The 17,451-nt window shown below is 27.7% G+C and overlaps 2 protein-coding genes across 2 annotated transcripts; one reads left to right on the plus strand and one right to left on the minus strand.

Annotated features, from left to right (window-relative positions):
• Positions 1-5,076: 5,076 nt before the first annotated feature.
• Positions 5,077-6,788, minus strand: LOC105635719 (UDP-glycosyltransferase 79B6). Its single transcript, XM_012218805.4, has one exon. It carries the CDS (start codon positions 6,549-6,551, stop codon positions 5,169-5,171), a length of 1,383 nt encoding a protein of 460 aa, XP_012074195.1. The 5' UTR covers positions 6,552-6,788; the 3' UTR covers positions 5,077-5,168.
• Positions 6,789-12,216: 5,428 nt separating this feature from the next.
• LOC105635718 (cytochrome P450 71D445) lies at positions 12,217-14,366 on the plus strand. The gene is made up of 2 exons (XM_012218804.4): positions 12,217-13,158; positions 13,582-14,366. Exons 1-2 carry the CDS (start codon positions 12,280-12,282, stop codon positions 14,215-14,217), a joined length of 1,515 nt encoding a protein of 504 aa, XP_012074194.1. The 5' UTR covers positions 12,217-12,279; the 3' UTR covers positions 14,218-14,366.
• The last annotated feature ends 3,085 nt before the right edge of the window (positions 14,367-17,451 follow it).

Genomic DNA, 17,451 nt, shown 5'->3' on the forward strand with positions numbered 1-17,451 from the left:
ATGAATATACGCAATAAAATTAATTAATTTTATACAATAATCAAATAAATTATAATTTTATTTGTCTAAATTTTATTAATTAAATAAATTATTAGAAAAATTTTAAAAATGTTTCAAACAATGTAATTTTGAACTAAGTAAATATTTAAAAGGAAAAAAATGTTAAACTCACATTTGTATTAAACAACATAATTATATACTAAATTTTATAAAATAGACTAAGTGATTATATTTTGTAAAAATAAAAATAAAAAATTTTCAGCCGAACTGGACTAGAACCGCCAGTTCAGGTTCAGAATTTAACATTCACATGAATCTTAACAGGATCTTAAACTGCCGGTTCCAATTTAAAACTTTGAATCGACAGTTTCAATTCTAATTCGTCTATAGTACGGTACGATTCTAGTTTTGTTCCGATTCAAACTGAACCGGTAGCCATGCCTAAGTTTAAAGCAAGCAGCCGATAGAAAAAATAAAATAGGAGATGAAAAAAAAAATATATAAATCACTATCTTTGTTCCATAATAGTTGTCACATTTAGAATTTCATAATCCTTAAGAAAACAATTAAATTGTCTAGGTTACAATAAATTATTGAGTAAATTGACTATATTACTCTTAATTTGATACTAATTCTCTAAGAAAATTATTAAAAGGGTAAATATGGAAAAAAAATTTATTATTCCTTCGAATTACAAATGTGACAAGTATTGTGAAACGGAAGTAGTACTTTTTCTGTCTTAAAATATATGTCAATTTAGGGTTATTGTTTTGTTCCAAATATGTATTGTTTTGAGTATTTTAAAGAATAATAAATAACATTTTTACAATTTTTACCCTTATTAATACTTCATTAAATCAATATAATGGAGTGAGACAAAAGATAATTTGATCAAATTACTTTTAATTTTACTATAATTTAGGAGAATTAATTTTTTTGACAATTTCCATACAAAATCTTAAACAACTAATCAGTTCATTGGACCTCTGAATGAAAAAATATAATAAATTCCTGATAATATTTATTTACCCAGTAATATTTAACCAATACTAATATTAACTACTCCTTCCATCTCAAAATATAAGTCGTTTTTGGGTGATTATTTTATCCCAAAACATAAGTCATGTTGAGTATTTTTAAGAGTAATAAATAATATTTTTCAAATGTTACCCTTATTTACATTATATACAATAAATACTTTCACAAGTAACTATTGATTTTGCGATAAAAGATAATTTGATCAAATTAACTTTAATTTGTTATAATCTAGAAGAATTAATTATTTTTTTAATCTTTATAAAAAAACCTTAAACGATTTATATCTTAGCACATATAAATTGTATTTTTATTTTTTCCATTAAATAAAAATCTTATTTGAACAGAAATCATCGGGGCTCGGCCCAATTTCATTAACTTAGGGCCAACTAGGATTAATTTTTCCGTTTTTTAGGCGTTAGGCCTCGGAAATGGATTTTCAATTTAAATTTATTTTCAAAAGTTTTCAAAATAAAAATTTCGGATATTACATTAATAATTTAGCATTTCTAATTCTAATAGGTGAATTCTGAGATTAAGTAAAATACAATTAAATGAGATCTGCAGAGGTTCTTTTTAAGAGACAATTGCCCAGTAAAATTAGAGGGAGAAAGTTCATTAAACCTTCAACATAAATAGAGGGGCTTATCTGCCAAACTGATTAATTTACCATTTTGTCTTCAGCCATTTTACGGTTTGATCCCTAATTAATTACCATTTCATCATTATTTTAATATACACTCTTACCAGAAGTAACATTGGATAGTCCTCACTGCTTACCTCCTATCATTTTTATTTTAAAAAAAATTGTTATGCTATCAAAATACTATTTTTTTTCTATGATATTTGTCACATTTGTAATTTCACGTCCCTTAATAAAATTATTAAATTTATCTAAGTTATATTAAATTATTGAGTAAATTAACTATATTACCTTTAATTTAATAATATTTCTCTAAAAAAATCATTAAATTGAGGTAAAAATTATTGGTCATAGGGTAAACATAAAAAAAAAATTTATTATTCCTTGAGATCACAAATGTGACAAATATTTTAGAATAAACTATTTTCTCAAATGTGACAAGTATTATGGAATGGAGGTAGTATTTTTTTTTTTTTTTAAATATAAGAAACAATAATGAAGTAAAGTATTCTAAAAAAAAATTTAAATAAAAGATCAGTTAATAAAACCAACATAAAACTACACATTTCCACATCAAATTAATCTTTTATACCATTAAATTATTTATAATTTACCCTAAACAATAAAATAGTTGTGATATTAATTTTTTTTTTTTAAAGGAAAATAATGCATCAATTCAAATAAGGAAATAAAGTATTCACGATCCCATACAAAATAAACTCGTGATGTCAATAAATGAAGAACACTATTCGCTGACTTTTCACAAAATACACCGAACATGCACAATTTCTTGAATTAAAGACTTATATTCTAAAATGACACTATCAAAATAAGATCTATCTGAAGAACTAAGATTCACTGCTTGCACCAACAAGAGAGGATCCGTCTCAACTACAACATTGCTTGAGCCATTATTTTAGGGAAACACCTATCAATACATGCTGTATAGGCTCGTACCAAATCAATTATAAACAATGTTTTAGTTTAAATTGATAATATTTTTTGTCGGGAAACAAAAGGACAAAACAACATTTTTTTAAAAGTTTTTTTTTATTAGCTTAAACTCCGTTTGTTTCCATAAAATAACTTATAGAAAAATGATTTACTGAAAAATATTTCCATGGAAAACATTTTTCTTGAAAAATATTTTCCAAATGACTTATTTTTCATCGTTTGATTATAATATTGAAAATTAGTTAAAAAAATATTAAAGACTTTATCTCATAAGACCATGAAAAATATTAATAATAATAGAAATTTTATAATTTAAAAATTTTATTGTTAAATATAAAAAGAATGAAAAAAAATATAAATTATGAAAGCCGCCGGTGGCCTGTAGTGGTGGCCGCCGGTGATAAATGATAACTGGTGGTAGTGACTATGATAATTAATAAATTAAAAAATATGAATTTTTAAGGTTCATCAATATCCGGAAAATGTTTTACTCTCTCGAAAATGGAAAGTTATTTTCCTTAAAAAAAAGACTTAATTTTTTTTTAACCAGAAAAATATTTTCCATTGACTTATTTTCTTGAGCGCTTCAAACAACAGAAAATTGTGGAAAATATTTTTTTACAAGTTATTTTACGAAAACAAATGGAGTCTTAATTGAGGAAAAAAACTTCTTTACTTTTACCCAACTAAGGGCCTCTCAAAATAATAAGGCTTCAACAACTACTGGGTACTGTGCACCAAACAAGAAGACAAGTTGCACGCATTCAGCACGGTTCCTCCTCCATTTCGCAACACTCAACTTTCACCAACCTGACTAGGATTGGAATAATTAGCGCATATTTGTTAGTAACGATTAGTTGTTTGAGCAAATTTTCATAAAACGTTAAAAGCTAAAAGCTAAACGGTATAAAATATAATATTACCGAACACCGTAAAAAAATATCGTTAAGCCAAAACGCTAAAAACTGTTGGGTTTGGGTTCCCTTCCTATGTGGTAAAAGCCCATATTTTGAAGTCCACTAAACTAATTATTGTTTTACATTTTTGCCCCTCAACTAACAGCCATATTTTGATATGTTTGGCTGCTATGTGATCGACACATTCATTCAAAAACCGTGTGAGAAAAATAGAAAAGAAGAGGAGAGGAGAGGGTTTTTTCTGCACAGCCCCATCTAGCACCAGCCATCGTGTTCTGGAGATGCCTGGAGTTCCAACCATTGGATCTTTGTGATTTTTGGATATGTTGTTCTTTGCTCTCTGTTCTTGATTCTCACCGAAGGGATTTTGATTTGGAGGTTCAGAGATTGAGTTCTGGCTCTGAATCCAAAGCTGTCCTGTTTTACTTCCAGCTCTGCATAGCTTCATCTTCTTCGGCGTTTCGGCAGTCATCCTTTGTCGGATTGAACTGATTTTTGGTGAGAATGTTCCTAACATCCAATTCTAGATTCTAGCTGATCATTTTAATTTTTGGATGAGTAGAATATTTTTAAATGTATTAAGAACAGCAGCTGTGTTTTGTGATCACTCCATTGCGTTGCTACACATTTGTTTGTGATTGTTTGTGGTATAGCTACATTTTTTGTGCTTGTAGCTTGCTGTAATTTGTAAGACAATATTTGTGATAGTGAACTTTATTTCCTTGGACCGGAGGAGAGGTCCCGTGGTTTTTATCCTTCACACCGGATGAGGAGTTTTCCACGTAAAAAGATTTGTGTTCGTGTGGTGAATGTTGTTTTTTGATTGTGCATGATTTGGGACAGCTTGTGTTGCTTGAATTTGTTGCTCATTATTACTCCTAATAGATTCATTCAAGTGGGGAAGTTTTTATTGTGAAGTTATTTTGTGTTACTTCCCATCAAAAACTACTCAAAAGCTGATGCCGCACTCACTTTAGAAGCATCAATATTACACTTAAGAAGCCTAGCAGGAGCTTTGGACCTCTCCCAGGTTGAAGGTTATGGCGTAACTGAGAGAATTGCCAACTAAAGAACCAAACAAAAGCTGAACTTATCTGAGTTGCTACTTGAATACAATAACCTTTCCACAAAACAAAATTTCTATATATTTTGCCAAATTATCCACATAATTAAACAGAAATTGTGAATATAAATTGTAGTCTCTGCAGGCAAAATAAATTACAATTTTCAAATTAATATTCTATTATAATTTAATTTTTGCAACACATTACTTGAAATAAGAATAATATATATAGTGATAATTTGGAAAACAAATTATATTTATAATGGTAAGTTTAACCATATCGATAACAAAACTATGCCATATTCATTTTCTCAGCTAGGAAAGTTATCTAGAATATCATTTCCGGTCTTCTTGGATTAATGAGCAGTTGGATGATTTATGTTAATTATTAACAAACTATGTTAGCTACTAATTATAACAAAAAGTACCAATTATCACTAACAGAGTGCTTAGTATGACAAAAATAACCAGTCACAAAAATCAGGAGTTGCTGATATTAAATTTGTAGCTAGGCTACATTCTCAAATAGAGATAAATTCAAACTACATAATTATTATCACTTAACAAGATCCTGCATATTTTGAACAAATTTATCAATATAACTAGTCATTATCCCTTTACTTACCATCGTTTCCCTCCATTTATTGTGATTCTTCTTCACCATTAAGCCCACTTCGCTTTCTTTATCCATAACAGACTTAATAGCTTGGCTTAAATTTTCTTTAGAAAACCATCCATTTTCATCTCTTTCCACTTCTACTGCAACTTTCAACTCTTCAGCCATAAATCTTGTGTTCAAAATTTGGTCACCCAAGTGAGGCACTAATACTACTTGACAATTACTCATCAAAGCTTCCCACATTGACCCAAACCCACAATGATTAACAAAACATCCTACTGATGGATGATCTAAAATCTTTAATTGTTGTACCCATTCACCACAAATGATTCCTCTACCTTTTACCCTTTTCTCGAAACCTTCCGGCAACGCTTCTTCTACTGTTGATATGCCGGCCGGTGGTTTTATTGCTACTAGAAATGGCAAACCTGCTAGTTCAAACCCTAAAACCAATTCTTGAAATTGTTCCTTTTCTAATACTATTTGACTTCCAAATGCACAAAAAATAACTGAATCTTTTTCGAACCCATTTAACCATTTATTCCAACGTTCTTCTAATGGTGCTTTGCCCGGTTCTGGTATAACCGGTCCGGTTAAAAAAACCGGCTTTTTGTATTGACTACCAATATAATCACAAAACTTTCCTTCTGTTTCGTGGCATGTTCTAATAGCTAAAGCATCACTTTCTTTCATTGCATTAGTGATTCTTTCGTAAAAAGTAATTCCTTCGCCAAAAGGGTACGATACAAATAACAAAGACCGGACTTCATGCCTTCGAAGCACAACCGTTGATGATGGATAACCACTAGGCGGCACCGCCAGTTCAGCCTCCGTAATGGGTTTTTCTAAAGTTACTTTACGTGCCGGATTTAATACTATAGCAAGAGATGCCGCGGAAACCACAGTATAATTTATAGCTTTAATACCAACACTTTTGGTTATTTCCGGTATCCAATGGGCAACATCATAAATAACCAATTTAGGTTTCTTTTCATGTATAACTTTTTCAACCTGATCACGGGTGCGGTCCATGGCTATGGTTAGAAAATGAGTTAAGTGGATAGGGATATCGGAGGCTGTCTCCGTACCGGCTGGGAGGCCATCAACCGGAGGGATGATGAGAGAATGGAAAGCAATAAGATCGGGGTAAAGATTGAAATGTTTTAATTGTTGTATAGCTTTGTTAGGGAGCAAAAATGTTGTAGAGAGACCTTTTTCTGCTAGCCTATTAGAGAGGTGGAGAAATGGAGTCATGTGACCAACAGCAAACCATGGAAACATTACTATATGGAAAATGGAGTTTTTTTTAGGGTTAGACATTGCTGTTGTTTCTAGAGAGTAGAAGAGATGAAAATTGAATTTGGGTTTTGATTTTGTTGGAGAAAGATTGGATCAAGCTAAAGATTAGGTTATGATGGAGAGGAAGAAGGCATGAAATTTTTTATGGTTGTACCGAATTCTTGCTCTTTTGACTCTTAAAACCAAGTAAAGAGTTTTTTTTTTAAATGGAAAATACTCGTCCAAACCTGGTCTAGTTCTTTTTTTTTTTTTGAATCCGTCTAGTTCCCATATATAGATCAAACTAATGTCCGCAATTCCACTGCAAGAATATTGTGTATACATTATTTTCTCTATATGATAAGATTAGATTGGTTGGCTATTTGGTTATTGTAGTTGGTTGATGAAAGTGGCGTGATATGCGTATTGACTAGTTCATATGTCGTTGAAGGTTTATCCTCCAATCAATTATCTTTTTCATCATTTTTTTTTTTTTTTTGTATAATGACCAAATTGAGGATCTTCGAACTTTTTATAAAAACTATATATGATAACGTCAGTTAACTGCAAGAAGGGCAATAAAAGTTCATTATGATTCTGAATAAGCAGCTCTTCTTCTTGGAAACAATTGAAATGAGTTTAAACAGATGCCAGATTTGGCAAATTGGGGAGAAGCGTATATATAATGCACAAAACAATTCAATAGGTCCTGTTTGGTTTAGCTGATTCCTAATTAATAGTTAGGTTGTATGTTTTTGGTGAGTTTTTTAATAGTGCCGATCCAATATTTTTGAGCTTTTTTGTATTAGTTTGTAGGTGATTTGTATAATTTCGTATAATTAATTATTAATAACTTTTTAAAGTAATATTTTTTATTTATATAATACATTAAAATGAAAAGTAATATATTCACCTTAAAAGTTAAAATTATACATCACAATATATATAATCAATGTACCATTGATGGTCGGACACTAAAACATAGGTTAGTAGTAAATACATATATGACCTGACAATAGATCCAAATTTAAAATCCTCATCCCCGTACTAATATATATATATATATATATATATATATATATATATATATATATATGATGGTCATTTTATATTTGAGTTAATTTGGTTCAAAGAAATTTATTGATGTTCAGGGTTCGAGCTATGGCGTTGTGAATGGAGAAAACAGGATTGGGGGGTCGCCCCCATAATGGGCCTCTGCAGAACTCGAATTCGGATTAGTCGGCTATGCCGAATACCGGATGGTTTACAAACAAAAAAATTATCGAGAAGTTTTCGGTCCTTAGCATTTGACATGGATTTACGTGTTATTTTTCTGTATTTTCTACAAAATATTTTTTATTTATCAAATAATTATATTTTTTTTCACTTTTCTTATCTCCTTTTAATTCAAATCTTTAAATTATTATCAAATATTACAAGTAATGTTAAATATATATTTTTAATAGATATAAAATTAAAATTTTTAATTAACTATTTAAAGTCTTTTAAATCACAATCATTAAAATGTAAAAAAAAATTTATTTTTTATTCAATTTTCTTTATCACTCTCCTAATTAAAAATCTTTAAATTAAATTAAAATTACATATTTATTAAATTAAAAAATTTTAATTGGTCATATCTAAGGATAGTTTATAGATATCTCAAATTTTATTAAGCATATCTAGAAAATCTCATTATCCTCAGACATATACTATATCCATTTTTTTATACATGTTTATAAGTTATGCTACTATATAGTTAATTGTAGAGCATATTTACTGATTTTGGTCAGCAAATGCTGCCTTAGGTAGGGATTCAGCATTTGGCCAGTTCAGTAAATCAGCCAAAAATAATTAAATTGATTTTTTAAAAAGAAACCAATACAGAATTTATGTATGAATTCAAATCAAATCTATTCAATTTGATTTGATTTTTAATTCATTATCTTTATTTTTCTTCGGCATATCTTTTAAAAATTTTAAAAATCGAACCAAACCTTTTTTTTTAAAAAAAAAAAATTCTATAGAAACCAAAATATAATTTAATAATTTGAAAATCAAACTAGATTAAACTAATGGATTATTAATTCAATTTGACTGAATTGTGTTGAGACTACCCTATGGAGTACTACTACCGTTTCATAATATTTATTACATTTGAGAAAATAGTTTGTTCTAAAATATTTGTCACATTTATAGTTTCAAGAAGTAATAAATATTTTTTTCATATTTATCCTCTATATATAACCAATAATTATTACATTAATTTAATAGTTTTTTTAAAAAATTAGTACTAACTTAAGGATAATACAGTTAATTTACTCAATAATTTATTATAATTTAAACAAATTTAATAATTATTTTTACAGCTGTAAAATTTCAAATATGATAAATATTATAAAATAAAAGTAGTATAACACTGAAGTCCGGTGGGCAGAATGAGAAGTATATTTTGCTTTTAGGAATCCCAAACGTAACGCTACCAATAGTTTGACTAATCCATGTGTCTCCATCCGTCATTTTCCACCAAAAGATTAAACAAATTTATATATTTTTTATTGTATTTAATAACCAGGTGATTTTCGGCAGTTCATGCGAATGTATAATATAATTACATTCTTGTTAATTGAAAAAATGTTAGTTCTTATCCCTACCATAATTTAGTTAAAATAATTAGAATATATAAATGTTATTAACTTCTTAAATTTGAAGAATGTTTTATACTTATATAGAATTAAAAGAATTTGAATTGTTAAAAAAAAAAATAAATTGCAAAATTAAGTACAAGCAAGGCCAAGCGTAGATGAGAAAATTGAATTACCAACTAAAATTAGTTTTATTCATTTTAATCCAATTTAAGTTACTAATTTATTTTGTTTTGATTTTAAGTGATGGATCTTTTGTTCTTCAATATTAAAACTCATTAAAAATATAATGGTAATAATTAAATTTCTTCAAATACCATAATTGAATTTTAAAACTCATAAGAATGAAGAACAAATTAATCATTATGATGGAAGAGAAAAAACTGATTAAAAAAAAAGAGAAATATTAAAAAATTTCTCAATCAAGATAAAGCAAATGCTAAAATATTAGAGCCTCACCTCTCTTGAGAAAGTGCCACATCGACATATTGCAAAAATTTCATGTTTCTCTCTCATATATATACTAGACGGTCTTCTGTGCTTTACACGACTGTATAATAATTATATTTTTTATTTCAAATGTAAGATATATATATTGAGTAAATTATAGAAATTCATTTTTTTTAGGGAAAAGTGACTGGAATTATTATTATATATAAAGTCTCGTAGATATTTAAAATAATTTAAATACTTAATTTTTATTTTTGTAGAGATTTATCTAATTGGAAGTATATAATTAAAAAAACCTATTAAAACATAATAATTAATTCATTATTGCATAAAATATATTTAAATCTTTTGAAATTTCACACACTTAAATCCTTGTAAAAATAAATAAAATAAAACTAAGCTAAGCAAAATATAAAATGAAAATGAAAATGAAAATAAAAAAATAAAACCAAGTAAACAACTCAAACAAAACAATAAAATACCACAATGTTCCTCTTTCAACCAACAATAAACTGAAGAAGTTAAAGTAAAGAATTAAATTAAACTTTCAACAATAGAATAAAATTTTAAAATTTTACAAAATAAACAAAAAAAAGTAGAACAGTAAACAAAAAGAGAATCTTAAACTTTTTGTTTATATAAGATAATGATATATAAATATTCAAATTCTCAATTAGAAAAAAACAATTCAATTTTTAAAAGCTACACATCAATCCAATTCTTTGAATTTTAAATCAAATTAAGAAAAACCACATAAATAGTTTTTTTTATGATAAATTCGATATAATCATACAAACAATAAATTGAATTTGAAGATCTCAAATATTTTGCATTTGAAAATAATTAACTTATCATGAGAAGAAAAACTAAACTTGTATCCTTATAATTGACTCAAAAACTAAAAATCATAATTAAACAAATCAAAGAGAAATAAAAAAAAAAAAGAATATTACCCATCATCTTATCTCAATCATTTTCAAACTATATTTTATAATGTGTATTTTTTAAACAGATGGTTTTTAAAATATTTTTCAAATCATTAAATTTTTAAACATACTATATTTGATTTGAAGTTTAGACTAAAAAAAATAAAAGTTTTTTTATATTATGAAAATTTAAAGATTTGGACATTGTATTATTTTTTTTTTATCACATATGTGATTTCTAAAAAAAAAAAAAAAAGGCATATTTGATTTGAATTTTAGAACTAATAAAATCTTTATATATGTCTCAATTATGAAAATCTAAAAAAATGTAATTGAAATATTTAAATTTTTTATATTGTCATAATTGAATGAATTTAAAATTCACAAAAATAAAAAGACAATTCATTATTGAAAAGTAAATGATAGGAGAGAAAAAGTAGATGGAAAATCGTAAAATGCTCAAAAATTCATAAAAAAAAAGATAAATCAATTACTTAAATCTATATTCTCTTACTTTTTAGAGGAAGCGTCACGTTAGCATAGGGAAAAGTCTATTAATTTTCCTTTATATATGCTTTTGTAGATTATAAATTTCATTTATTTTTAAACGAAGTATTAGCGACATAAATTAGAATTAGCACAAGGTAATGACAAAAGAAATAATGAAAATTTAGTTACGAATAATTAATTATTAGTAATTAATTTAATAATAGATATTAGAAGCATTATAAATGTGAAAGATATATATATAAATGTAAAAAAAAAAAAAAAAAAAAAAAAAAGAAGGACATAATGGGGAGGGGGTTATTGACCACATAAGTCGGCGTTAGTACGAGGCATATTTTCAAACCAGTCAACTTCTAGCTGCCAATTCATCTTATTATTGCTTTTTCATTTTTTATCATTACTTATTTTAAAAGGAAAATACTAACACACAATGTTTAGTTCCGATCGACTTTGTATTTAATTTCTGAAATGATATAAAATGAAATGAAAATTTTAAATCTTAAATATTTGAAAATGGAAAAAATAACGTGGCTATTTCCAAATACAGTGATAGAATCATATCCGTGAAGACAGCAAAATGTAATAACTTTGAAGCCTTCGCACTAACAGATGTCTATAATAACATAATAATTTATTTAGATGCGATGGCTGTACTTACACAACACTAACAGATGTACATAATAATTCTTTTACAGATGTACATAATAACATATTTAAATTTGATGGCTGCTAAGTGAAAGGGAGGACTATTCTATTAATACAATTTATTGAATAAAAAAATAAATATACACAAATAAAATAACATATTTAAATATATAGCTACTCATCTTATTTTATTATTTTTTTAAAATCTAATTATATATTTTTATTTTATTATTGTCAAATTATATATGTAATTAAACTGTTAGTTATTGTTATTTCCTACGTTATACAATTATTTAAGTCAAAAAAGACTACTTATATTTTCAGTCAATATTGGCTGACATTTAATAATAGAGTCATCACTTATTTCAATGTGTATATGTCACGTTTGCTTTTAAGTTTTAACTTATTCTCAGGTTCTTTTAATCTTTTTTTTCAACAGCTTCAATATATATATATATATTATAGAGATAAAATCTGAAAATAACTGTATCTGCTTTGTATCTAGCAATATATATATATATATATATATACACACATTGCATCAAATTCACCAAAATCACTCATCCTTGAGTCTTCACTGTCTTTCTTTCCTTCACAATGCTTTTCTTCATTACCGTATTCTTCATCTTCATTGCACTAAGAATATGGAAGAAATCGAAAAGCAACTCAACCCTAAATCTACCTCCAGGGCCAAAGAAACTACCTCTAATAGGGAACATACACAATTTAGCTGGCTATTTACCCTATCACCGTCTAAGAGATTTATCCAATGAATACGGACCCATTATGCACCTTCAGCTCGGCGAAATTAACAGCATAGTCGTTTCTTCGCCGGAACTTGCTAAAGAAGTTATGAAAACCCATGATATAAATTTTGCTTACAGGCCTTTTGTCCTCGCCGGAGATATAGTAAGCTATAAGTGTAAAGATATTGCATTCGCCCCTTATGGCGAATACTGGCGACAACTGCGAAAGATGTGCTCCCTCGAATTATTAACCGCGAAACGTGTACAATCTTTCAAATCAATAAGAGAAGAAGAAGGATCTAAACTCCTCCAATCGATATCTTCGAGCTCTGGATCGCCTGTCAATTTTAGCAAAATGACGAGTTCGTTGACATACAGTATTATTTCAAGAGCTGCATTCGGTAAAGTATGCCAAGGAGAAGAAGTATTTGTGCCGGCTGTTGTAAAGTTGACTGAAGCAGGAAGAAGCATTAGTCTTGCTGATGTTTATCCTTCCGTTAAATTGTTTAATACTTTTAGCGTTGTGAGGCGGAACGTGGAGAAGATCCATAGTGAAGTAGATAAGATAGTTGAAAATATTGTGAAGGAACATAAAGAGAGAAAAAGAGTGGAGGATATTGGCATGAAGAGTAAAGAGGAAGAAGATCTTGTAGATGTTCTTTTGAAATTTCAAGAAAATGGAGACGTTGATTCATCTCTATCCGACGAGAGCGTCAAAGCAGTCATCTTGGTCAGTATTATCTCTTTACTTTATTTTTTCGCTGGCTTCACTAGATGAATCAGTTCTGAACATAGCATATAGACTAGTTAATATTACAGATATCTTACCAAATCTTGAGTCTTATAACTAAAAAGATTAAACTTGGGGATATAAAGATCTTGTAGATTGAACACCATCCCCTTGTGTGGATGAGATTAATTCATTCTCAGGTAAATGCTCTCCTAACAGTGGCGGCTCTGGCGAGGTTTCAAATCGCTAAACTTATGAGTAAAATTTACCTGGAAATGCAATTCATTTCTTATGATCACTTATACCAGACATTTTCACTGCAAAAACTTCTTTTCCAATTATTAATTTCATGTTGTTGATGTAATTATCACTTACAAAAGCAACAGCTTTATTAATTGTTTTGATCTTAATTATTTATTTCAGGACATGTTTATCGCGGGTAGTGACACTTCATCTACAACTTTGGAATGGGCAATGTCAGAAATGATGAAAAACCCATCAATAATGGAGAAGGCACAAGCAGAAGTGAGGAAAGTTTTTGGTTCAAAAGGAAAGGTTGATGAAGCAGGCTTACATGAACTAAGCTACTTGAAATTGGTAATTAAAGAAACTCTGAGATTACACCCTCCAGTCCCATTGTTACTTCCAAGAGAAAATAAAGAGAATGTTGTGATCGAGGGTTATGATATACCTGCGAAATCTAAAGTCGTTGTAAATGCATGGGCTATCGCAAGAGATCCTAAATATTGGGATGAAGCTGAGAGATTTTATCCAGAAAGATTCATTAATAGTTCAATTGATTTTAAGGGAGCAAATTTTGAATTCATCCCATTTGGAGCTGGAAGGAGGATGTGTCCTGGAATGATATTTGGTCTTGCTTCTGTTGAGCTTCCACTTGCACAGTTGCTATATCATTTTGATTGGAAGCTTCCTGGAGGACAGAAGCCAGAAGATCTTGACATGTCTGAAGATCTTGGTGGTACAGCGACGAGAAGCAATGCTCTCTATTTGATTCCCACTCCGTATATTCCTCCCACAGTTGGCAAAATCTCAAGATAAATTAGTTTGAGATCAGAAAACTAATAAGTCAATTGACATATTCTAATGTTGTTTCATATCTGATCATGTAGGATTGGATGAAATATTTTGATGTTTTATTCTACTTAATTAATTTTATTTGATGATATAATACCAATATGTTTCTATAAGGTCCCTCATAATTCTAATTTGTTTCAATTTTAATACTTTTAATTGATTGTGCCACCAGCTTTCGTATCATTTTTACCAGGTCTCAAACTTTATAATATGTGAATTGTGAAAGAAACATTTGAATAATATTGTGACTTTTGCTAATATCTGTTATGAAATTAGTCATAAGGGGCGGAGGAGGTCATTCTTGATTTATATTAGAATTTTACTATTTTAATATAAATCATAGAACAAAATCTTGATCTGCTTATGTTATTAATAATTTATTTTTTCAACTCTTAGCTACCACACAATGAAAAACATTTTGTTTACAATCAGTAAGCAGTTAATTAGTCGATTAGTGTGTGCTAACTAACAATAGGACAAAAAATCTTGATTTGCGTATGTTATTAACCATCTTTTAATTAATATGTTATTACTCTTTCGTCCCATAATCTTTCTCCTACTTTACTTTTGCATCCGTCTCAAATTATTGTCGTGTCTATTTATTAAAGTGAGTAATATTTGAAGCTTCATGTTTCATTTTTATTTAATATAGTTCTTTGTCAAAAATATAATAGTCGGCTGAATATATCGATTCAACCTTGAACTTTATAAATTTTAACTTTGTGGCATTCTGAACTTATCAAATGACTTAATATACACTTAAACTTATAAATTTTGATAATATTATACACTTTTCGAACTAATATCAATATTTTTTAGAGTTTTTTTTATTTTTATCTATAAAATATCTACTTGATATGTAATTAGCATGATTTTTAAAGCAAAAGTTTTCATAAATTTTAACTTTTTAATGAGTGTTTAATTAATTTAATTTGACAAGTTGAAGTATTCAATAAAATAAATTTAAAAATTAAAGTGTTTAATAGATATACTTTTATGAGTTCAAGTGCTTAATAGGTCAAAGTAAAAGTTGAGAATGTCATAAGATTAGAGCAACAAAATTTATGGGTGAATTTATATATTCTGCATATAACAGTGAAACTACTATAATGTTATTAATTTAAATCTTGATATAAATTATATTATTAACGTACTATTATCTCTGTAGCCATTCAAAAAAAAATTTAATATTAATAGATATTAACATAATAATGTATTAGAAAATAAAAATATTATCTAAATTTTTTCAATCTACGAAGTAGGACATAAATTATGAGTAAAAGGAGTAATAATTTATTCCAACTCGTAGCATTCGATAATGAAGCAAGTAGTCAAATAGTGTGGGCTGACTGCTGAAGTTAAAATAAATTATTATTTTAATTAAGCGGATGCTTTAATTGACAACATATAAATATTCTTTGATTGATAGGCACACGTAGTAGACAAAAAGATGTGAATTCTTTAAATCTATTTTGGTCAAAGAATGGATGCTTGACATCACTAAATGGTTATTTTTCGTGTCCTCTTTTTTCAAATTGATCCAATCCAATTTGGTCAAAGAATGGATGCTTGACATTAGAATATAGTTATTTTTGTCATATTATCTATTTTATTTACCCAATCCAAAATTTCAACAGTTTAAGTCAGTATAAATAATAAAAATATAAATATTTTTAATAAAATCAATTTTTTTTTATTAAAACAAGTAAAATTAATAATTATAATATTATAAACAATTGTAATTCCTTCCAAATATATAAGTCATGTTAGGGTGATTGTTTTGTTTCGGAATTTAAGTTCTTAACCTAAGGAGTAACAAATGATTTTTTTTTTTCAATTTTACCCTTTTATTCATATTAAATTTAATAACTATCTTTACAAATTCTTCTTGGTTTTGAAATAAAGAGTAAATTTAGTCAAAGTACTCTTGATGTTATTATAATTTAAAAGGATAATTATTTTCTTAATGCTCGTGTAAATATCTTAACCGACTTATATTTTAAAAAGAGCGAGTACTTTTTACAAAAATCTATAGATCCTGATAATACGAACTTTAAGTCATAAATCTAATTGGACTGTGATTGAGTGTATCATACAATAAATTATAAGTTGTTTAATTATTTATTATTAATCAATGCAGCATTTATTTTTCTAATATAATATAATTTAATTTTTATTACTTCCTCTATCTTATATGTATAGACTCACTCTCTTTTTTGTTTGTTTCAAAATTTATTTTTTTTAAAAAGTATTTATTGTTTAATTTTTTATATACCTCTATTTAACGTATATTTATATTTCGAACTATATATATATATATATATATATATATATATATATACACACGGGATGAAGAGGTATTTATTCTTTCTAGTGTTGTTTGGGGTAAAAGCGGATAGATCCATTAAGCCTGCGTTTATCAAGATGCCTAACGGTAGTTAGATTGGATTAACGCCCAACGAGCTTGCTAGTCCAGATGAGAATAAGAAGATACAAGAAGGGAAGACAAATAGGTGAGAGAGACGAGAGAGAAATTAAAGCAATTAGAGGTTAGAAAAAAAAGGGAGGTGACATAGAGGAGAAAAGGGGTTTGCTAATTAGTTGTACACTCCCTTCGATTCATTTATTTAGACAGTTTTTATTTTCGACATTCTATTTATATACACAAAATTACTTAATTTGGTCTATGATTAAAGTGCAAAGTCTAAATTACCCTTGATTTGTTTTGTTTAGAGTACCAACTTTTTAGAAAAACAAGAAAGTGGCAAACAAAGTTGAAATATTGCATGAAATATGATTGACTAACCAATTCATAACTATATTATCCTTCTCTCTCCATTTCAAACAAAATTAAACGTATTTAGAAATTTTGCACACATTTACTTAACAAAGACTATTGCTTATTTTTTATATACAGTTAGAAATAAAAAATACATGTAATAATAATATATGTGCAATACTTGACGTAAAAATACCAACATTTGCAATATTTGAACACATATTTTTATTATCCAAAAGATGATTTGAGGCAACGTTTTACAAAGACAACTAATGCACCTTTTTTTTTTAAAAAAAAAAGCACATTTTTTGAACTACTAAGTGTCATTTATCATTTAAAACATATGAAACTACTATCACGTGGCAAATATGTTCGCAATAGGATGTTGCATTGTTGTTGCTATTTCCTTCACTATTTAT

This window comes from Jatropha curcas, chromosome 7 (assembly GCF_041381405.1).
Source record: "Jatropha curcas cultivar XTBG-Jc1 chromosome 7, XTBG_Jcur_1.0, whole genome shotgun sequence".
Taxonomy (NCBI): Eukaryota; Viridiplantae; Streptophyta; class Magnoliopsida; order Malpighiales; family Euphorbiaceae; genus Jatropha; species Jatropha curcas.